The sequence below is a fragment of the Hippichthys cyanospilos genome, chromosome 21 (genome assembly GCF_059441005.1).
Source record: "Hippichthys cyanospilos isolate Australia breed blue-spotted pipefish chromosome 21, RoL_Hcya_1.0, whole genome shotgun sequence".
Lineage (NCBI taxonomy): Eukaryota > Metazoa > Chordata > Actinopteri > Syngnathiformes > Syngnathidae > Hippichthys > Hippichthys cyanospilos.
This window is the reverse complement of record NC_142389.1, coordinates 4360771-4385329: the sequence shown is the minus strand read 5'-3', so window position 1 is coordinate 4385329 and position 24559 is coordinate 4360771. Positions and strand designations below refer to the sequence as shown.

Sequence of the window (24559 nt, the reverse complement as noted above, 5' to 3'; positions counted from 1 at the left end):
GTACTTGAACCATTTACAGTAGTTGTATGGTGTGTGTATATATATATATATATATATATATATATATATATGTATATATATGTGTGTGTGTATATGTGTGTATATATGTGTGTGTGTGTGTATATATGTGTGTGTGTGTGTATATATGTGTGTGTGTGTATATATGTGTGTATATATACATATATATGTGTGTATGTATGTGTGTATGTATGTATGTATGTATGTATGTATGTATATATATATATATATATATATATATATATATATATATATATATATATATATATATTCTGCATAATTGACACCTATTAAATTAAAATGCATATTATGGCAGATTAATCTTTACTTTTTTCCCCCCAAAAGCGAGGAAAGTCAATCAATGGAACTATATATCTAAACCCGTTTATTTGTGTCCAGTGTAATGGACAATGGTTTTTGGTCTAAATCTTTTGACTCATTGAAGCTAGTAAGTTTTCGGAGGACATCCAGGCCTTTCCAATGATGTAATATTTGTTTTGGTGGGATGCAGTTGTGTTACTGGGACAAAATGGACATAAAAGTGGACGCAAATGAACCGCGTCTCAGGCGGACATGCATTGATGTAATGAACAGCCATGTCCCATTCGGTATTTCTTCATCTGATTTTTAAGTCTTCAGGCATGAATACCATTCAAATGGAAAGTGTTGGGCTCAATTGATTGGAATAGGAGCAAAGTAAGAACCAAGCTAAGGACATTTTGTTTGTTTAAACGTGTGTTTGTTAATGCGTTGTCGTATTTATATTTCTAATTGTTATTTATGCATGTTTGTTGATTTATTTTTGCCCCGGATGTGTCCATATGTTCGTACCATCTGCTCACATTTCTTCCCTTTCTCCCCAGTTTCTGCACCCTACACTCAACCTTTGCTCGCTTTTAAAATAAATAAATGAACAAGTAGACTCGTCACCTGTCCGCTTGTCGATTTTTATAACACGTTTATGTCCCTCCGGATACAGTCGTAGCCTAAGTGTGCATTGCAGATGCTTACATATATGCACGCTGCTTATCTTAAAATATGTATTTGCGTTTCATCCCGCGTTCCATTATACGCGCCGGCAGAGTATCCAAGCAAGCTGTCGGACCAATCACGAAGCCCGGATAGCATCACAGGCGGCCACGCAATCCCATTTGCAAAGCTTGCTTAAAATTGGAGCCATTAGTAAGATATAAATGTAATGCACACCAGATGAATGAATGGATGACGTTCCACATGTGAGAGGTCAGAGGTCACTTAATCCTATTTCTAATCTGCGGTGTTTTTCTGTATGATCTGGGATCAGCTGTTAAAGACCCACACAGTGATCTCTGCCCCCGCCGTCTGTCACTGCCATGGTGAAATAATGACCTGTGCAGCACAACTAGTGGCAGTTTTCTCATTGGTTGACTGCATGCACGTTTTTTTACTCGTGTTTGCACGTTGAGGAGAAAAAAACACTGTTTTCTTATTGGCCTATTTTGGGGTAGAAAGTGGACTTTTTTTTATCCTCCTGAGACACAGTCAACTCATTTTTGAACGTTTTTTAATGTTTTCTTCTTTTGACTCGCTGGAGCTGCGCGACGAAGTCCTAGAGTGCTCAGGAGAGGACATCCCGGCCTTTCCATGTGTTCTGGAGTATATGAGATTTATTTTTCTGTCTTAATGAGACAAAATGGACATAACAGTGGACACATGATGAGGCTGAGTCAGAAGAGAATAAGAAATAGGGTGCACATCTCTGCAATCACAGACGATTATCTTATTTTGCTCCCTGGCGCCCCCTGCAGTTCTCTAAATTTAAGTCAGAACATTAAACCTGATATGAGAGGTGATACTCAATTAATCATTTAGAACAATTAATATTCTTTGTATGATCTTTGGAAAGCAATAAATAATATTCCTGATTTTGTGACATGTTACCGGGCAAATCAAAAAACGAACCAAATCAAAACAAAGGAAATAAATAATTGACAGATTATGAAAATGATTATTAGCTGCAGACCTTGGATCATTTTAGTATGCATTAACCTTTGTATGAAGCAAAGCATTAATTTTGAAGTTTTATGGGCTTTAATGTATTATTGATTGCCAACGGGCACGCCTGACAATTTGACGAAAGAAAGTAGACCAGACCTGAAAACCATTTCCAAGCAACTCTAAATTGTGGTGCAGGTGATGTAACATGATTTTTGTTCGACTGGATCTAAGTGGAGGTAGACAGATTTTCTCCGCTTCTGTGTGATCGATGTCGTCATATTTCATTCATAAATATACCCGCTTTTTTCGATTTACATCAAAGCATAATATCTATAAAGGCATTTTGCTAAGGAGTTACTTTAATGCAATTTGGAAACTGCTGCATTTTCCAATTAATTTTCTCTTAATTTGAAATTAAAAGTAAGGTCCCCGTCATGGAATTAAAAGCAATAAATAAGATTTGCCAATTGCTGCAAAACACCATCTGGGACCCTTGAAATGCCTTTACGAACCCCAATTTGAGTTCTAGACCATTAAAGAACATGATGGCAAATCCCGGGAATTGACTTTAGCTGTTCTCTCATCCAACCCGCTCCGCATTAGCAAACACTTGTGGTAAAACTCACTTACTGTATTAGACATGTATCCACCATCAGGGAGGGGCGGACGTGCTGATGGGGATTGCTCCACTTTCCCATCTGACCGAGCAGAAGGGCTCAGAAGTGTGTCAAACAGCGAATCAGCGCGTCAAGAGGGAGTCGGCCAGTAGGGCTTACGCGGGATCCGCCTCCGCGGGGCGTCTCGGACGGGCACGGGCTCATCAGAACGCTCCTCTGTGGCGCATGCTCCCATGCTGGCTTCACATTCTTAAGGAGTGACATTTTTCCTTCGTTTTGATGACTCTCGGAAGCTCTGCTTTTGTTGGGATTCTTTCAAAGTAGCGTGTTCACATGACCCGGCCATGACTTCTGTTTGTTGGCGGACGGCGTGGGTGTAAATGGCCCGTCGCATTTTGGCTGTTTCATCTGGATAACACGCAAAAATGGAACATATGTTCGCTTCGCTTTTGGCGTTTGGGAATTTTAGTTGGGTAAGTAAACTCAACACACACACATATATATATATATATATATATATATATATATATATGGAATAGATATACGGAATACTTTCTAGATGGTTATATCTTCTTGGAACGGAGCCTAACATGAGATCAAGGGAAAGGCCAGGATGTCCCCTACCGAGCACATTAGGACTTAGTAGGGTAGCTCAAATGAGTCAAAATATACAGGCTGAAGTGCTTCACACATATGTTGTTATAATTCTATAATATTATGTTACTTTTAATTCCCACCACTTTGTTTTGTCTTGCAAATCCATCCAATTTTTTCATGTGATTTACTTCATTCAGCGTATTCAGAAAAAACATGCTATTCGGGCTAGCATTTTTTCTAGTTTAAATTTTAAATTTTTCATATTTCACTTTTTTTTTATCCTCAATTTAAATGATCCTATTCGGGTTGTCCGTCTTGTTCATTGCAAATGTTCAATAACATGACATTCATACATTTCCCTATCTAGTATTTAAATTTTTTTCCAAGGGACACACTAGACACATTTCGTTTCCTTATTGAATACTAAATCCTTCACGCATTCAATTCATTTTTGGGATTATTTTCAACAATTACCAAATTCCTATTTACAAAAAAAAAACAAAAATCACCATTAAAACACCCTCAGAATTTGAAAAAATATTACAATTTTGTGGCATTTTCTAACTGTAATTTTTACATTTTTTGAACCAATTCAACTTGTTCGGTCAACTTGTATATAATATTTAGAATGATATGGAATGATAAATAATGAACTGGAATGAGCTGAATATGGTGAAGATGGAATATTTTGAATCTTTTGAAAAAAAACTTCGACGTCACACATAGCCGTAAAAAAAAGGCAGGACAATTCTGTTGTGGAGCCGGGATTCCCATCATGCATTGTGTGACAAACTACGGGTAACATTAAGGCTCAAAATACACCACATCTACCATTTTAAATAACCAGAAAAATCAATTTTTTGTGTTTTTTTTTTCTTCCAGAAACTTCCATGTTTTGTTTTTTTTTCAACAGATTCAAACCATTCCATCTTCATCATGTTCAGCTCATTCCAGTTCATTGTATATCATTCCATGTCATTAAATATTATTCAATGTGTTTTCAAATCATAGAACTTTGATTAGTTTAAGTTTTCCTCCTCAATCTAAAAATAAAAAAAAAAAAAATGTTGGTCAAGCCTTCATATAGACCAAAAACAAATGTCCACGGCAGAGGACACAAATGATACCATAATACCCAACAAGTTGGGTACACGCCTACTACTTATCTTGTTTACACATGCATTATCCTCTTTAATCTGGCGCTCTTGGATGTGGGCTGCAAGGCCACTCTTGTCTCCGAGCAGCATCTCTGCCCTTGACTTACCCGGCGAAAATGTTTTTTTCCCCAAAAGCAATTTTTCCAAAAGCCTCACAAAGATGAAACTTTTTGTCCAAATCTTTGCTTTCAAATGATCACTCATGACTTTGCAATTATTCAATGTTTCCTTTCTCCTCCGCAAGAGGATTGATAATCCATTTTCCACATGAATCGCTTTCGTCCAAGCCGCATTGCCCGTCCATGTTAATAGAGCTCGCCGCCGCTTGCAATGTCAGGCCATTTATGGCAGGAGACGACCCGCCGTATCTCTCCTTTCTGGTTCACGCTCTGGCTTGCACGTCAGGAAGAAAGATAATCCCTGAAAAGAAGCTTTATAAATTAGCTCATGGGCTTCTGAGGTCAATGACAAAGCACGCTTGTTGCAAGTGATGCACGGAGAAAGCGGACTGGACGGCAACCGAAAATTTCATACACACCGGTGAACTTTAACCCTTGTGTGGTATTTTTGTCCAAGCTTTAGTTTTTTTACATTTCACAGCAAAGGTTAAGATGTGAAGGAAGACACTATGGTGCTGAAATTTCACCCGTATGGTAACATGTCAATGTTCAACACGGCTACCGGGAGCGTGCCATTTCTTGGCTAAAATACTGCAGGAATTATGTGGAAGATAATGACCAAAAATGGTCAAAATACTGCACAATGTTCACAAAATCGCAAAACTAGTTTTAACGGTTCAAATTACCAAGAAAAAGATACCGCTACAAACAAGTAGTTAACATAAAGCTAGCATGACATACCATAAATATTTATCACTTTGGTATTCTATAAACTTCACTTACTCCAGTCAATATTTCACTTTACAAAACTGGTTAACATTTACAAACATGTGCCATTTTGCCCAGTACATAAACATCATAGCAACATAAAAAATTTCACCTGTATGGTAACATGTCAAAGGTCAACACGGCATGACCACTTAGTTATCACGCTACCAGCTGCGTGCAATCCCTTGAGTAAAATACTGCAAGAATCATTTGGAAGATAATGACCAAAAATGGTCAAAATACTGTACGGGGGTTCACAAAATTGCAAAACTAATTTCCAATTTCACAACGAGTTAATTTTACCTGTATGGTAACATGTCAAAGTTCAACACGGCACGACCACTTAGTTATCACGCTACCAGCTGCGTGCAATCCCTTGAGTAAAATACTGCAAGAATAATTTGGAAGATAATGACCAAAAATGGTCAAAATACTGTACGGCGGTTCACAAAATCACAAAACCAATTTCCAAATTCTCAAGGAGTTTTCACAATGCAAACATGACATACCATAACTATGTATCACTTTGTTATTCCATAAACTTCACTTAGTCCAATCAATATTTCACTTTACAAACACGGTTAACGTTTACAGACACAAGCCGTTTTGCCCGGTACATAAACATCCCAGCAAGCTCTAGATAATCTCGTGTTCTTCTGCTTCTAAGCTCCATCAGTCTCACTGAGAGATGATGAAAAAAAAAATGCTATACAGTCAATATGTGGGTCAAATGCGTTTATGGACGTTCATACACAGAGATGAAACATGCTGGGCAGATGTTCTTGTGGCTAAGTGTGTCAGTCGGACCTGCATAATGGATGTTACCAAGGCCTCGGCGCATAGTGCGTCATGTGAACATTTTTTCGAGTGTTTATTTTTCCCTGTCATGTATGACGGGCAGGGAAAAATATGTCTCTGCCTCCTGGGTTGGACTGTCCGTCCATAACAGTCACGGTCCAACGAATATGCTTCTATATGTTGCTTTGACAATGGCAACCAAAAAGACAGACATTTTCATATATACGTAGGTTCAATTTATTAAGACTCAGAGAAAAATAAAAATGGTTCGGTCTGTCTTTTTAGTCTGTGACGTGACGATGACACTATAACAAATAGCCATTAACTGGTCTCTACCGCCACCTACTGTCTTGAGGTGAAACACAAGTCAACAAAGAATTTTCTGTTTGCTGACATAGTTTGACCGCCGCACAACGGAATATTGCAAAAATCGCAGGACAATCAATGTAATTAATCCTATGAAAATGCATCTCAAAAATTGCAAATATAATGGTTTTATATGGTCCAAACTTTGGACAGTGATTATTTTCGTACACAAAATCTCGCTTGTCCAGCTGTCTGTTTTTTGAAATGTTACATTTTTTATTCATCTTTTGGAAATTCTAGCTCTTTAGTGTTATTTTTTTTCTCCATTGATTCTTTTATGATATACTGTAAGAAAAAATAAACAGAGATTTCCATAATTTGTAATATAATGGCACAAGAGTGAAAAAAAAAAAAAATACACTATAGGTCATAGGTGTCGAACTCCAGTCCTCGAGGGCCGGCATCCTGCGTGTTTTCCGGATTTTTTCCCCAACACACCTGATTCAAATAATTAGCTCATTAGCAAGCTCTGCGGGAGCTTCGAAATGATCCCAATCATTTGAATCAGATGTTTTTGATGAAAACATGTAGCATACCGGCCCTCGAGGACTGGAGTTCCACACCTGTGCTATAGGTGATGAAACAAATTTTCTTTTCACACTATCAGACATTTTCTTTTCTTTTTTTTTTAGATAGTACGGCGGGCTATGTCAAAATGTAATTCCAGAATATACCCCAAGTCCTTAAAACCCTATTCAAGAGAGGAGATATTTATGGCACACTCACTCGATGTCCCACATCCAAAAAAAGCAGTTCTGACAAGCCGCAAAATGAATGAGTCCTAAAATATAATATATCGTGTAAAACGCAAAGCTGGCGGTCAGTCTCATAAATCACTTGTGACAATTTTTGGCAGCATCTTAAATTAGCTTACCGTTTTAATCGTCAGTACGTTAATGACTGTGGTAATGCAGGAGGACATCGGCACTTATTTCATATTAAATAGATCCTGGACCATATCTGCTGACTTTGGTCCACAAAAAAAAAAAAAAGTGCCGAGTCGGAGTAAGGACGCGGTGAACGTTGTTCTGGATTGGAGCCCTTGGCGAGCAAGTCACATTATAAACGGCGGCGTTTGTGGCGAATTTATCCGTGTGGAGAAAAAAATCCTTTCATCGCCAACATCGTTTTTGTGAATTCATAGCATGTTTAACCTTTTTCTTTTCTTAATAGGGTGCAATTGGCTTTCATAGCGCTGCCCTTTCACTCAAGAATCAGCGCCAATTTATTCTCTGTAGACGTAAAAGGTCAATTTTTAGTGTTCCTCAGAAGGTCCTTTTCCAATTTTTGTCCCAACATCTGAAACACTGTTTTCGCTCCCAAACAGAGAAAAAAAAAAAATCGTAAACATTGTAATGAATGTGAGCTGGAAAGGTGAAAAATCATTCGGCAGGTGCGTTGTAGTGAAGGCGCTAGGCGCCCCGTTCCTAATTTGTCCGTCCTTCTATGACTTCGCTCTGCCCGGCCAAAAAAATCTTGCTGTAACAGTTGGATGGATTGCCGTGACATTTTGTGCAGACATTTATGGTCCCCGGAGGAGAAAGGATGCTGGCTTTGGTGATTCGCTTATGTTTTATTTAGCACAGCAATCAGGTGAATGGTTTGCGCCTAAATTAAATATTTGAAATATTTCACCTGCCTTATTGTCACACAGCTGGGATATTTATCATGTCATGCTCATTTTTTGTTCCCCATGATTGTCTGCGGTGTGTGTGTATATACACATATATAACACACACACAGAGAAGGGGGCACTCAACTCCTAAAGGCCACAGGCAGGTTACTGTTGCGGTAGTGCAGTATTCTAACAATCGGAGCGTGTTGGTTTTATGTTATAATGGTGCTGCTCTTATTTTTGGAGATGCAGGGGTGTTCATTCTGGCATGTTATTGCTGTGACAAAAGCAGTTAGAAAAAATGTTTAAAAAAATATATATAAATAAATATATATATTATATATTATATTATAAAATATATATATTATAAATATATTATATATATTATAAATATATATATATATATATATATATATATATATATATATATATATATATACACACACACACAGAAGGGGGCACTCAACTTCTCAACGCCCCAGGCATGTTACTGTTGTGTTGGTGCAGCATTCTAACAATCAGCGTGTCGGTTTTATGTTAGAATGTTGGTGCTTCTATTTTTAACAATGCAGGGATGTTAATTCTGTGTTGAAGACATGTTGTTGCTGTGACAAAAGCAATTAGAAAAAATCTTTAAAAAAAATAAAAAATATATATATATATATATATATATATATATATATATATATATATATATATATATATATATTTCTGATTGTATGGGTTTTTGCCGAGTCGACTGAGACTCCAAAGTCAAACTGAAGAGAACATTTATGCCTAAAACTTTAGGATTCATTGACAAATTCAAACGGGCGAAGCTACCGTATGTTTAATAAAACTTTACTCCCTGTCAGAGTCGCGAGCAAACAACAGCTGTGTCGATTATCTCGATGCAGTAAACCTGCTTATATGTTACCTGCGCTGTATTATGACGGTCGCGGTATACATTTGTGATGTGTGGCTTTTAAAACCCGCCTGCACACCTGTTTGTACATCTGGGATCTGTGTTTCATGATATGAAGGGAAGAGAGCGGCCTAATTTAAATGCAGGATTACAGTCTTCTTTCATGGCAGACCACTGAAATGTTATGAATATATATATATATATATATATATATATATATATATATATATATATATATATATATATATATATATATATATATATATAAATATATAAACTTACTCATTACCAGCGCAGTTAGCATAATTTTCTTGAATTATCTTGCATTAAGTGACTAAGTCAAAAATCAATTCAGTGAATATGTTAACACATACATTGCCAGCTCAGTTGAAATCCATCTTGAACTCATTCAATGCCAGGGACATATTTTCACGTTAAGAGTCCAGACATTCAATCCTAGATACTAAAGTATCAATTCAATACTTATTTGGAAAATATTGCCCTTAATGTACTTAAGTATCAATTTAATACTTGAATATCTGGGCTTTAATGTCTGGACGCTTCAAAAACGTGAAATTACGTCCCTGGCATTGAATGAGTTAACATCTATAGCCGTTGTTGGCAGTGAATGAGTTAACTTGACTAGTGCTAGTGATTAGTTGTCTATTACTCTATTAATTGTTGCTACCAACTTCAAATTTTACTTCAATAGCAAAGGCAAAACTATGCTAGCAAGAGGAATGGCTAATTCATTTGCGGATATGAAAATTGTACCACAATACCATGCTGTAAAACTATTATAGTCCCCTGAAAAATTATAACCGTTTCAAGTCCGTGGATCAAAAACATGCTAACATGCTTGAGAACTGACAAAAGTCAAAACATGTAATGGCAGATTTTTATTTTTTTTTTATTAAAGAAATACGTACATTTATATAACAAACGGCATATGCAAGTCATTAATTCTCTTTGGAGGATTTGACTGTTGTCAAAATGGCCGCCGTATTCCCCTGCTTTTCTTCTGTCACTCTTGTCTTTCATCCACGCTGTCGCCATTGTGACTCATTTTCCCGCCTTTGGTCTTTGAAGTGTCAATGTGCAGATCTGGATCATCTGGGATTTATACTCCAGTAATTACTAGCCTAAGGAGCCCACTATTTGTGTATCATTATTTTTTTTCATCCTGCATACCGTCATGTTCACACATTAGGGAATTGAATGTTGATTTAGTCTTATATTTTAGCAGCGGTGGCCCAGAACTTCTTCGGTTGAATTGAAAAACGGGAAATTACGTTTTGAGTTCAAGCGCAAGAACATTATATTTGTTTCCTGTAGTTTTGCCATTTGTGGTCCGTCAAAACCGTTTTTCCTGCAAGATTTGTAATAAGTCAGTCCTCCTGTCAAAATCTGATAAGATCGTCAAAATTTTTCGTAATTGTGAGTCAGCTGTTTTTTTTCAAGGCAAAAACTATGAATAAAAATATTAAAATTACCGTAATTTTTAGACTATAAGCCATGACTCTTTTATGAGCTCTGCGCCTTATAGTCCAGTGCTTTTGACCAAAAGTTGTGCTCCAAAATTTTTTTTAAATATATTATTAAAAAAAAAAAAAAATGGAATAAGATCTTGCATAAAAGTGTAAATTTGATACACGGTATACAGTATATATGATTGTATTTTTAAATTTATGATTGCATGTATTATTTATTTTCAGTGTGTGCAATGTTCACTAATATTATTTATCAATTAAACAACCGCAGACGAAATACTATCAAAGTATTAATTTTGAGTTTGAACTGCTATTTAACTCTGCAGTATTCTGTTGGTAATATCCATTTTCCATAACTATAATTTTGGGACTAAATATGCAAGCAAGAAAAATTACCACCATATACCTGCGGCTTATAGTCCGGTGCGGTTTATCCGTGGCAATTTTTTTTTTTTTTTTGCTCAAATATTGCTGCTACGGTTTATACACCGGTGTGGTTTATAGTCCGGAAAATACGGTAATGGTTCAGCCGAAAAAAAATGAATTCATACATACAGAAATTGGAAACGTCACAGATAATTGCTTAAATTTTAGCTGTATTTCTTAAAAAGTTCACTGAAAATGAACACAGTTTCAAACTGATGTCTCAAAATGAAAAGCCCATACCGTTTTCGACGACAGCGGCTCTCACCAGTATTTGGTCTACCAAATAATCGGTACGTCCATTCTCAAGGCCGAGGTTATGCCGCCAAATGTCCGAAACCGTATTCTTGCAAACAAGCGGCCCCTCATTCAGCATTTCCATGGAGTCGGGTCCGACATCAAAATTGCTGATTTCCTCCCAGTCCCTTGAAGGGATTCCCATTGGTAGCTGCCAGCGTTTGACGGGACCTTGATATAACCGCATCATCGGCCCATGGCTACAGCACATGCTGCTTGCGGCTAGCCAGAATTTGTTGGCTTCGTTTTTGGTGCGGTGATGAAGACCTGGAGACCAGCCATCCATATGTATTTATAGGCTATCGTAAGATGGAATTCAGCAGCTTTGTTTTATCCTCACTTTCACCAAAATGAATGCAGAGTTACCAGGCTTCATAGCTTAGAGGACGATATGTTCTATAAAACGGACAATTCCAGTTCTAGGAATACGCTGCAAAAAGGGCCTTGCCTAAAATAAGGAAAATCGAAAATTGTAGTTCTAGTTCTACAATTAGTCATGAATGAGAACTTTTAACGCAAAGTTATAATTTCTAAACAAGACAACCCCAAAATAGTGACTTTAAAGCAATAACTAGAGGAAACAGTCATTCCAAAACATAATTTGGGTAAGTCCGTCCTCTTAAGTATTTTTTTGCTTTATTTGACGAAAAATGTATATATATATAAAAGTATATTTCTAATTTTAAGCCTTTCTTTTTTAAAATAATAATAATAATAATAATAATAATAATAATAATAATTATTATTATAACTACTACTATTATTATTATTTTAAGAGCATTATTTTCAATTCTTTCTTAAAATAATAATAATAATAATAATTATAACTATCACTATTATTATTTTAAGAAAGAAAGACATAAAATTAGAAATATACCATAATACTTATTTAATACCTTGAATAATCAGTATTTTTTCACTTTTTTGACAAAAAAACAAGAGTATACATCTAATTTTAAGTCTTTCTTTCTTCAAATAATAATAGTAATAATAATATTATTATTATTATTTAATTTCTTGAAATAAACAGTGTTTTCTTAAGATATTTTAAAATTGTTTTTCCTATTTCAACAGAAAATGAGAGCACATTTCTAATATGAACCTTTTCGTTCTTAAAATTGAATTTTGCAGAGTAAGCGGTCGTGCCTTGTTGATTTCTTGACATGTAGTCACCACCTGGGTGAAATTTCAGCTCCCTACTCCCTTCTGTCAATGTTTTCCCCTTGATGTTAAATCCATCATATCAAAACCTTTATATTTGTTCGCATAACAAGATAAAAAGATGACTTGGATAAATTGATGACCCAGAAAACTTATACAAAAATAAAATCTTACTATATGGACCCACCTAAAAAAAAATATATTGACTTAAATCTATTCCTGTCAATGCTTTATTTACCAGTCATGACTTTGGCGTTGTCAAAAAACCACCGCACAAGGGATAAAGAACTGATCCCGAGATAATTCTTCCAAGAAGAACAGGAATTAAAAGAACAAAGCGGGTTGATATTTAGAATGCTTAACAGCGAGACCTGCAAGCAACGACTTTGGCCCCTAATAGCAACAAGGTGAAAAAGGCCGAGTGCAGCACGCATTTGAAACCTGAGCGAATGGCTCCGAGAACCCGTGCAACCCAACGGCGGGAGTGGCTCCATCCCCCGAGACCCTTTCCCTCCTTCTCTCCATCCTCGGCGAACGTTCCTTTAGACCGGTGTGACTCACGATCCCCGTTTCTGTCCCCTGTGCCGTCCCCTTACCCCCCACCCCTCCCCTTTCTCCCCACCTCCAGGGAAGCTGGCGCTGAAAACTGGGGCACAGAAGGCTGCCAAACGCTCACATCAACCACTGTCCAAACCAAATGCCTGTGCAGCAGGATATCCACCTACGCTGTGTTAGCGCAGCAAGCTAAAGAGCCGGTGAGTCACCGCCGCGTAATCCGACCGACTCTTCGGGACTTGGGGAGGGGCTAATTGGGCGGCTACTACCGAGGGTCAGGTCAGTGAGCTGTTAGCGCGGTGTAAATTTAGACGCCGTCCCCGTTAGCTGGATTACCGCAAGTCCGGGTGCCAACTTCTTGTCGTCCTAGCGAGATTCTGACGGATGGTGGGGCTGAAGTTTGAACGCAGGGGGTCGAATTTAATTGTTGTTAGGTGCTTTTTTTTTTTGTTTCCTGTCAAAAAATGTGTTTGGTAAACGGGTTTAAAAACAGCGGCCGGTAAAGGAATACTAAAGTGCAGTGGACCACAGGGTTACGGCGTCCCTGGTTTACGTTTTTTTCACTTTACGATGTGGAATACTGAGTTTTTCGTCCCCTCTTTAGAGTATTTATTTGCCTTACGTTTAACTGTCTTGACCTATGGGGTTGCTTGTGTTTTATTGTTTTGCCTTCCTCTTGAGGCGTTTTTAGGTAATTGCTCTTATTTTCTGTTGGCGTCAAACTGCCTCAGCTGCGACGCGTCACTACAATGCTGGTCTGCTATTAGTCGGCGTCTCGACTGCCTAAGATACAGCTCTTCTATTGGTCGGAAGATGCTGGCCTGCTATTGGTCGGCCTCACTCGTTTCAAAATGGCGGAACGGTAAAGCTTTATTCTATTGCGAGTGGTTACAAAACCGTATTTATAGTGCATTTTACTGCTTATTTCAAACTCGAATTGGTTGTCCATGAGTCCCAAGATTGCTAGTGAAAGTAAAGAGAGAAGTAAGAAGATGATTTATAAGGAAACGAATCTGGAGATAATCAAGAAATATGAGGAAAGCTAAGCTAGCTTAGCTTAGCCTAGGCTACCCTTACTAAAGAATATGGCCATAACAAGCGTCACTCAAAAGTAAAATAATAGTTTTAATTTGTATTAAGTAGTAATCGATACTTAAGATACTAATGTATTATTTTAGTATTTAATCATTTATTACCAATTTCATTTAGCCAAACATTTAAGAAATAATAATAAAACGTAACTGTGATTGAGTTACTGGACTCGCAAAAAAAAAAAAAAAAAAAAAAAAAAGTAAAAGGAAATGGCTGAAAATCCAATAGCGCTGTCCTTGGTCAATGCAATCATAGCAGATTTAATAAAACCTTGCTGTTGTCAAAACTGATTTTCTTCAACTTTTTTGATCTGCGGCTTAGCAAAGGTCAGTTTTTGGTGCCCATGTGATGGATGAGAAGAGGCGTCAAGAGGACGGAGAATATTTTTTTGGGGACTGTTTGTGTTTTTGCCTGTGGTGTTTAACCTGTTATAAATAGTTCACATGGCTCGTGGTGCGTATTTGATGTGATTGAAAAAGGCTTTTTAGTCTTTTTTTTTTTTTTTTTTGGGTGGGGGGTCATGTTCTTATAGATTGACCCAGTCTCTCACAGAGATGTTAATGGACTTTCCAAAGACCTGACAGGATGATGGTTGACTTCCTCTCACTACACTCTTTGTATTGTCCACCAGAATCTATTCACCATGAATTAAAATAAAATACAAAAAAATAAAAAGAAGCATGCTGTAGAGCTGCAGCTTTTGAAAATTAGTATTTTCGGTACTTGGATTTGCTACGGAAAATCCTAATTTATGTAAGAAACATCAATACTATTCAAAATGTTGTACTGGTAAACATCTAAATGTTTCGTGAGTGTTATTCATAAGATTTTATCGTAATTAAATCCTTATCTTCCTTTTTCACACTTTTTTTTTTTTTTTACCTTTCACAATTTGTTGTTTGTATGCATGTGTATGTGTGATGGCAAATTGCCAGCATTTCCTGTCTTGATGTTTAAAATGGAGAAGAAGCGGAGATGGATGAAGCAGGAGGGACGCTTGCCTTTTGCCGCATTAATTAATAATGCATTAGTCACGATGGTAAAGATCTTCAAGCTTGAGTGGAAATCTATCAATGTATAGCCATAAAGAACATAAACTGCAAGGTATATTTCTTTCAGTTTTATTAAGTGCATACCAAATAATCCAAGTCATTTGTGACTTTAAACAGGCTGCAGCCATTCTGATTAATAATCCGTTTGCGGAATATGAATTTAGTGGTACATTTTTTTTTTTGGCCTCTTGCTGTCAACTGAAAATGACATTACAGTTGCTTAGGGCTAAAGTGACCAATCACAGCTCACCTATTTCCAAGCTGAGCCATGATTCGTTGTTATATGAGCTCTCAACGAATGCCAAGCCAAAATTACGGAGAGAAAATGGCCGCCCCCCTGCGATGGACAAAAATCAGTGGATTAATTTGTGTCCTTAAAAAGTAATATCAAAAATAATGCTCGCCAAATAGAACACATTTTGTTTATATACATATATATATATATATATATATATATATATATATATATATATATATATATATATATATAGAGAGAGAGAGAGAGAGAGAGAGAGAATACTGCACTAACACAACAGTAACCTTTAGAGAGAGAGAGAATACTGCACCAACACAACAGTATACAACAGAGAGATTTTCTGTTGTAACAGTGTGTTTCTTTTCAAACAAAGAGCAAATTGATTTGAACATTAAGCATGCTTTTTTTTTTTCTTGCTACATTGTAATGATGGGTACTAATGTATACATGGCCTTATTTCAAGTACCTGGTATTCGTAAGAGTTGATTACTCATAGTGGTATCTGTCTGAAAAGATAAAAATTGAAAAAAATGGTATCGAACATCCCAACACCGAGGTTAACACATTTTGATGGCATGACGGAAACATGCCCTTCTTCTTTTCAAATTGAGAACAAATTAAGTGGAACATGAAGCATCTTTTCTTTTTTTTGCTTAATTATCTTATAGAGACTACTTTGCAAGAAAAAGTTATACACAGATGTTCATCGACTTTACTGGCTCCAAAATGCTTGATTTTGATCATATTTTCTAACTTTTGAATGCATCGTTATTGTCCCACCGCCCACTGTGCGCACTAGAGCAAAAGTCCCAAGGCGCATTGACTTTTTGAACGAAGCATTAAGGCCACTATTTGGAAGCAGAAGCTATGGGTCAATGCCTCTGTGTCAATGGCACTCAGTCAGGAGCTGCTGCGATCAGCGCTAAGTGCGCTACGTAGCTTTAGGCTTCTTCACAGTAAGCTTTCAATTTCAGCTCGGATTGGATTCTCTTAAACCCACAGCGATCGACAGAATTAATTAGGGAACGCGTGACACTGCCCAAACGCGGACAGACGCCGTTCTGCGCTACGTCGTCGCCGACTTCCAGTGTAGTCGGTTTAGCTCGGGACAAGACGCGAGGGACGCGTTGGAATGAGGTAGCTGGGGTGTGAGGATTAACCTATGTTAAAAAAAAAAAAAAAAAATGGAGGAGCGATGCTCTTATAGGCCGTTTATAGAAGAGTGAAGGATAGCCAGTTAATCCTGTTTACTTTTCATCGCCTGGGAGATTTCAATGGCGTCCTGTGCGGATGTCTGTCGGGGACGTCCATCACGGAGACGAGACGGAGGGAGAAACAAAGGCGCAGGCGGAGGACTTGATTGATTAAGGTCATGCCGACGTACGATAAAACCCGGCGAGTGGATTCCCAAAATGAGAGCGGTGGGAATGCGGATGTGTCTGGACTCATTGACTCAACCGTCCTCAAAGGGATGCTGGGATTTTCAGTTGAAGGACTTATTGGCTTTATTAAAGTCAATTTCACATTTTGTGGCTCCAGTTGATCAAGTGAGTTACATCTCGCAGCTTTAAATTGTTTGCGTCGGCTTGGAAAGTTCTGCGGCTGATGGCGCGGACACGGAACTGAAAAATGTACAGTAAAACAAACTGATGGTTTATAAATTTTCACATCATTTTTATATATATATATATATATATATATATATATATATATATATATATATATCGGTTTACGAGATTAATTAGTTCCGCATTTGGCTATGTTAAATAGCTAATGCGTGTAAAACCCCAAAACGTTAAAATTGTACATACATATTACAAATTGTGATAGTATAGTAAGTGATATGTATATAAAAAACATGTATGTATATGATTAAATAACATAAATGAAAAATATATGAAAGATTTATGACATTTGAGTGATTTGATTAGCTTGTTATGGCCCTTGTGAGAGTAGCCTAGCATAGGCTAGGCTAGCTTAGCGTTCGTTATTCTTGATTATCTCCAGCTTCGGTACCATATAAATCGTCTTTTTATGTCTATCTTTAATATCGAAGTATTCTTGGGGCCCAAGAATCAAATTAAAGTTTGAATTAAGCAGTAAAATTCACAATAAATACGATTTTTTTCAAGCACTCACACGAGAACAAAGCTTTAAAATGCCGCCATTTTGAATAGCTATCAAGATAGCAGAAGTATTTGAGTAAATATATGTCATTTTTTTTCCTTCACTTTCTATCAGTCTTCACCATCTTGTCAGAACGTGTAATGATTCAAAAAAAAAATGGGGGACGTTTAGTTTGAAATGGGAAGACGGGGGTGGGGAGAAAATGGAGGATTTGACAGTGTGATTGGCTGGAGTGGGACAGCAGTTTGTGAGCGGCGATAAGTAGGTTAAACTTTCTCTGCTGAAAATATCTCTTTCCCATCTCATGCTAATCAGGCAGGCTCAGGAGATTCCGGTCATATATGGCAGAGTCATGTATAATTTCTCATTTTATGTACCAGTAGGTGTCTTTTACTGTTTTTTTTTTTCTTGCACTCACATGCACACGTTAAGCAAACGATAGGCGAAATATTTCATGCAGCTCTACAACGTGACATTAGCATGATACTGTAGCCTTTAGCCAAATTTATATTTGCTTCTTTCGACTACATAATTAAAATTTTCCCGTAATCCCATCATCTTCATAACCTAGCCAATTTGGAAAACACTGTCGGACAAATTGACGACATGAAGAGCTGAGGGACAATTTGTGGATGTAAGGAGTGTAAATTACGCTGAAATTACATTTTGTTTTCTTTTTTTGGTAGAAGCTAATTTAAGAGTGGAAGTAACCCGAACTTGTGCGCTTTCATATTGGATCTAATTAGAAGCCATGCGATATACGCATACGTAATTTGCATTTGATATAATGCTGTTGTGTAATAGTGCATGAGGTCATTTTTTAAGTCTACGTTTATATGAGGACGAAATGAACAGATGATGTCGGTTACGTTTCGTCTACGCTTTTTAGTTCATCGTTTATAATAGAAAATACGCAAGAGTGTGTGTAATCCCACTGTTTATGCATGTCAGGCTAGGTGGCGCTGTGATTTACCACATACATGTCTATGTCAATAATTTGCAACGTAATAACAGAGATAATGGTGACAAGGAAAAAAAAAAAACACTTTTGGGTAGATGTAGAAGTTCCGGTTAAAAAAAAAAGGTAAACAAAGTAAGTGTATATAAATTTTCCACTCTGGAGTGGTTTCTCTTTTTTTTTTTTTTTTTTTTTTTTTTGTCTTGTAGCTCGTAAAATACTGTTGTCATCTAAACGATAAGTCACATTCCAATATAATATTTTGGTGATTTTAGATACTATGTAAATACGTATCTGTTAGGGAAGTCCCGACATGTTTTTTTCCTCCCAATTCTGAGTTGCCTGATTTTGAGGACCTGATCCAAATTGTCCATTAAATTTATTATTGTTTACCAAAAACACTAGTATTCCACTTTTTCCAGCAAAATGTACACTTATCTTCATTTATTTTGGGCAAAATCTTCTTCTCTGTCATTTTCTAGCCCTCTAAAACAAAAAACAAGGTCATAATTAAATCAAATGGAATTATGTTAACCCTGATTCTTACCGCGTGATTCCCATAAGCTGAAACTGTTGTTATCCACCCGATTCTCTATCTATCTATCTATCTATCTATCTATCTATCTATCTATCTATCTATCTATCTATCTATCTATCTATCTATCTATCTATCTATCTATCTATCTATCTATCTATCTATCTATCTATCTATCACGCAAGCTAGCTAGCTAGCTTTCTATCTATCACGCAAGCTAGCTAGCTAGCTAGCTTTCTATCTATCTATCTATCTATCTATCTATCTATCTATCTATCTATCTATCTATCTATCTATCTATCTATCTATCACGCAAGCTAGCTAGCTAGCTTTCTATCTATCTATCTATCTATCTATCTATCTATCTATCTATCTATCTATCTATCTATCTATCTATCTATCTATCTATCTATCTATCTATCTATCACGCAAGCTAGCTAGCTAGCTTTCTATCTATCACGCAAGCTAGCTAGCTAGCTTTCTATCTATCTATCTATCTATCTATCTATCTATCTATCTATCTATCTATCTATCTATCTATCTATCTATCTATCTATCGATCTACCTCTATCTATCTACCTACCTACCTACCTACCTATCGGTAAATTATGAGAATTATTGGGCGGTATTCAGTTCACTACGACTGCAGTGAAATCGACTCGTATATGATATGCGTAATATCATTTCACTTTTCTTCCACCATCATTTTGAAATAGTGATCCTCCGTGTGTCAACATTATTATAAATCTTTGCCATATCAGATGAGTATAGAATATGAATGAATGCAATTTAGATTTTCCGCAACGTCCCCCAATGTGTTGTTGAGTATATCGTATTGATATTCCGGTCCATATCTGGACTTCTCCTCTGGAGAAATTGGCTTCCTTTGATGGGTAAGGGGTAAAAAAAAAAAAAAAAATATTTTCCAAAAACAAGCTTTGACACTTTATTCTTCCTTCCTATATGTTTTTAGCCTCGCTTGGCCTCAACTCTTTGCGCCGAACTTTCTTAACTCATCTTGAGCAGGCATACTCACGGGCATTCGGCCTTTCAATTACTTGGCACGCACACGCGCGCAACGCGTGCTTTATTTGCATTGAGACACCTTGCGCAACACACGGGCTTGCGCGTAGTGATAAATCTTGATGAAAGAGGCGGCGAGTCACCCGAGGGAATAAACCGTGTGATTGAGAACTCAAACACGACCGAACATTAAGCCCATTTGGGAGGCGGCGGGGTGTATAGTGTCCAAGCGGCACCATTCCTTTCCTGGGAGGAAAGCCAAGCAACATTTTGGAAAATGAACACTAATGCTTTTCCGTCCTCTCCGTTTTTCTTTCCTATCTGGGTCTTCAGGAAATGGGTCCCACCAGCATGCCCTCGGTGCCCCTCATGGTGGGCTGTGGGGTCTCCTGTTCTGCTCTGCTCATCCTGCTTCTTATCTATGCTGCCTTCTGGAGGTATTTGCACATTTTTTCTTTAATGGCTTCATGCAACAATGCGTTAGCGGAGAAAATCGTTCCATTCCTACAGCTGTAGAACAATTTGATTGGATGCTGATTTTGCTTTGACAAAGTCAGTCTACAATGTCGCAATTTGGTTTCCCGAAAAGAAACGTCAATTAACGTAACGCGTTATCTACGTTTACGGTAAAGAATGGGATTGATTCCGTTGATTTTACGCAGTCCGGTTTGTAAACGCAAAATCAACAGTATCATTATGATAAATGTAGACAATGTGTCATATGTTTTTCACAATAAAATACCAGCAACTTGGTTGCCAGAAAAGTATCATTAAATTATGTTAACACCATTTCTCCATTTACGGTAAAGAATGGTATTGATTCCGTTGATTATGCACAGTCTGTTTTGTAATTGCAAAACCAACAGAATCATTACAATAAATGTAGAAAATGTGTCATATTTTTTTCACAGTAAAATACCAGCAACTTGGTTGCCAGAAAAGTATCATTAAATTACGTTAACACCTTTTCTACATTTACGGTAAAGAATGGTATTGATTCCGTTGATTTTACGCAGTCCGGTTTGTAATTGCAAAACCAACAGAATCATTACAATAAATGTAGAAAATGTGTCATGTTTTTCACAATAAAATACCAGCAACTTGGTTGCCAGAAAAGTATCATTAAATTACGGTAACACCTTTTCTACATCCACGGTAAAGAATGGTATTGATTCCGTTGATTTTACGCAGTCCGGTTTGTAATTGCAAAACCAACAGAATCATTACAATAAATGTAGAAAATGTGTCATGTTTTTCACAATAAAATACCAGCAACTTGGTTGCCAGAAAAGTATCATTAAATTACGGTAACACCTTTTCTACATCCACGGTAAAGAATGGTATTGATTCCGTTGATTTTACGCAGTCCGGTTTGTAATTGCAAAACCAACAGAATCATTACAATAAATGTAGAAAATGTGTCATGTTTTTCACAATAAAATACCAGCAACTTGGTTGCCAGAAAAGTATCATTAAATTACGGTAACACCTTTTCTACATCCACGGTAAAGAATGGTATTGATTCCGTTGATTTTACGCAGTCCGGTTTGTAATTGCAAAACCAACAGAATCATTACAATAAATATAATAATAATAATATTAAAACCAACCAATACAATAAATGTAGAGAATGTGTCATATACTGTATTTTTAGGTAAAATATTGGCAATTTGGTTGCTAGAAAAGTACCGTAAAGTGACACGTTTTCTATATTTACGGGAATAAATTGTATCGCTATCTTTGCTGACACATTCTATTTTAAAAGAAAAACATAATTCTGTGCCCCGCAGGTATATCCGTTCAGAGAGGTCCATCATCCTGGTGAATTTTTGCCTTTCCATCCTGGCCTCCAATTTATTGATTTTGGTGGGACAATCACAAACGCTTAGCAAGGTAAGGCGCTCTGATCGCTCTATGATTGAGCCACATACTTCTAGATTATCATGAATAAATTACTGTAATTCCTAATAAACTGGATGTATAGCATAACCAGCCATAGTAATATGAGTTAAAGTATTTAACATTCATCATATTCAACAGCAGCCTAGTCAAGTCTCCCTTTGTTTTAATATTTATACAAGCAGGATGATTAGGAGCATATATAACGAAAACTATGCTGCCAGTCTTGTGAATCTCCCAAAATATTACTACGAAGGAAATAGAAAAGAAAGACATATTTCTTGAGTTACCAAATGTTGCATCATGAAAATGTGGATTATACTTTTATATGGCCATATTTTGCAAGCGTTGCAGTCCAAAATTGGTACTAGTGGTATCGATAAAAAGTATCGGTATTGGAGACCCTAACCCTTAACCCTAACCCTACATATATATATATATATATATATATATATATATATATATATATATGTGTTTCTGCCATTTTCAACACTTTCCACCCTAAACCGGTGACATACAAGAAGTAATCAGGATTTTTGCCCGTCTCTCTTTAGGGCCTATGTACCGTGACTGCTGCCTTTCTCCATTTCTTCTTCTTGGCCTCTTTCTGCTGGGTGCTGACGGAAGCTTGGCAGTCTTACCTGGCGGTCATCGGCAAATTGAGGTCACGCCTCATTCGCAAGCGCTTTCTGTGCCTCGGCTGGGGTGAGTAGCCTCTTGCATAATCTTCCATAAAAAAAACGTGTTTTTTTTTTTTAAACTTCGATATTTTATCGATATTCTACCCTTGTTCACTATTTTCTTCCACGGCACATTCCTGGAAGTACGATAACCAAGTTTCACCGTCTGGGTGAAATTTCAGCTCCCTGTCTCCTTTCAATGTTTTCCTTTTGATGCGAAATTTCTTTGATGGAAGGATTGGACAAAATACTGCACAAGAGTCGATTGTATTATTTTTACGAACCTATCTTTCATTCCAACGACTTTTTAACTTGTTAACGTTGACAAAACGTCAACAATTACCATGCGGTAAATCTGCAGAATACGTAGATTTGTCATTCGAACCAGTATAATTTACGCACCCAATTTACCAATTCCAAAGACCCAACGCATTAAAATAATAGTGAAAACACGGTGACGGAGGTCGGGTTGGATAATGCACACGAACCTGAAATCAAAGCAATTTATTTTTTCACTTTGGTTCCATTTTCTGAGAGGAATTGACAATCTTGCCTATCTGCCGTTACACGGTGTTGTTTTTCCAATTATCACAAAAGATCAGCGAGTCCTTATAACTTGGCCCGAGATCCAGTCTTTCTCATTTCTTTCCGACGCTAAGAGGCAACTCAAAGCTGCGATTTTGTCGTCGGTGACACGGGTCAAGCAGACGAAATGAAATTGCGACGAGGCGCCGGTTAATGGATGCTTTCTCCGTTCTTCAAATTGATGTTTTTATGACAAAGTACAGCTTTCATCTCGCCATTTAGTATGTGCCAACAAAAAAAGACGCGGCGTGAATATCAATGCCGCATGCGCTGATGAGCCCGCTGAATGTTCGTTAAATTTGGCCGCACTTAACTCATTCGCTGCCATCGACGGCTGGAGATGTCATAAATGCATTCTTGCTAGGCTAGCAGCCATTTTTAACTATATCCTTCCGGTCTATTCATTTGTGTCCATTGTTGCGTCCATTTGTCTTAGCAAGACAGCAAACACATGAGACATAATTTGCAAGGCCAGGATGTCTTCTAGTGAGCATACTTAATGTTGATTATCATTTGTGGACAAATATATCAGAACGATGACGTTATTTCTCTTGTATGATGAAAAAGAGGACATGCTAATTATTTTTTTTGCCGACCAGTACAAATACATTTTGAAAGGTCTTCAAAAGTTCCATAAATCAGACACTGATTATACTATTTATTTATTTATTTATGTATTTATTTATGTATTTATTTTTTAAACGGTTTGAAAATACGGTTTGCACTGGTGAAAGGAATAGTGTGTAAGATTTAGACAGTTTTTCATTACGGACAGCATGAGGTGCTGCATTTACCATTGTCCGTAGCTATAACAAACATGGCCGCCTCGGGAAAAGTGCCACGCCCCATGTAATATAATATAATGAAAACTAGACATATGATTATATTTAAACCATACTGGTGGTCATTAAGAATTCATTCAAGTTTGTGAAATTTACAATGATTTAATTTATTCCTTTTTAATAAAAAAAATCTCACGCACTGTCCCTTTAAGGGGTTTTCGCTTCTTGTTTTGGTTCAACGCCTCATCTGCCAGAGTAATTTGAGAACATCCACGAGCATCCTTTTCAGACTTGCAGACTGAGCCGCCACTCGGTGACAGGAAGCGCTGATGGAGAACACGGTGACAAAGACATTTTACATAAAAATGTAACCGATTATTTCCATGCGGCGTGGAAAATTTGTCCAGCATAATGCATGACGCTCCATTTGCTGAATTCTCATTTCCATCCCCCCCTCCCTTCCCCGCTGCACGGTGCAAATTGCACCTGTGTAGACCCAATTTAGCAAAAGGCGTTCATCATACTTTCTAATATAATTTACAGCTCCCCGCAAACATGAACGGGCAGGATGGCAGGCATGGCTTTGAATACCCATCGAGGGGATTATGTTGAACTACTTATTCAGCTCCGCAACACCCAGATGTCCCCAGGATGCTTTTTTTTTTTTTCTTTTGTACTTTAACCTGCCGCGACAGGAATGTTGGAGGA

At 37.2% G+C, this 24559-nt stretch overlaps 1 protein-coding gene across 25 annotated transcripts in view; it reads left to right on the top strand.

The window, feature by feature from the left end:
• Nucleotides 1-24559, top strand: part of adgrb2 (adhesion G protein-coupled receptor B2) — a 172435-nt gene that overhangs the window by 106743 nt on the left and 41133 nt on the right. For all 25 annotated transcript variants that reach the window (XR_015864052.1, XR_015864051.1, XR_015864055.1 and 22 more), the window contains 4 exons: nt 12936-13062; nt 20239-20342; nt 21696-21798; nt 22359-22509. Coding sequence is in view for 20 of the 25 variants with exons in the window: in XM_088405499.1 (XP_088261625.1) it covers nt 12936-13062; nt 20239-20342; nt 21696-21798; nt 22359-22509 (485 nt within the window). In the remaining 5 variants the exon portion in view is untranslated. The remainder of the gene's footprint in view (nt 1-12935; nt 13063-20238; nt 20343-21695; nt 21799-22358; nt 22510-24559) is intronic.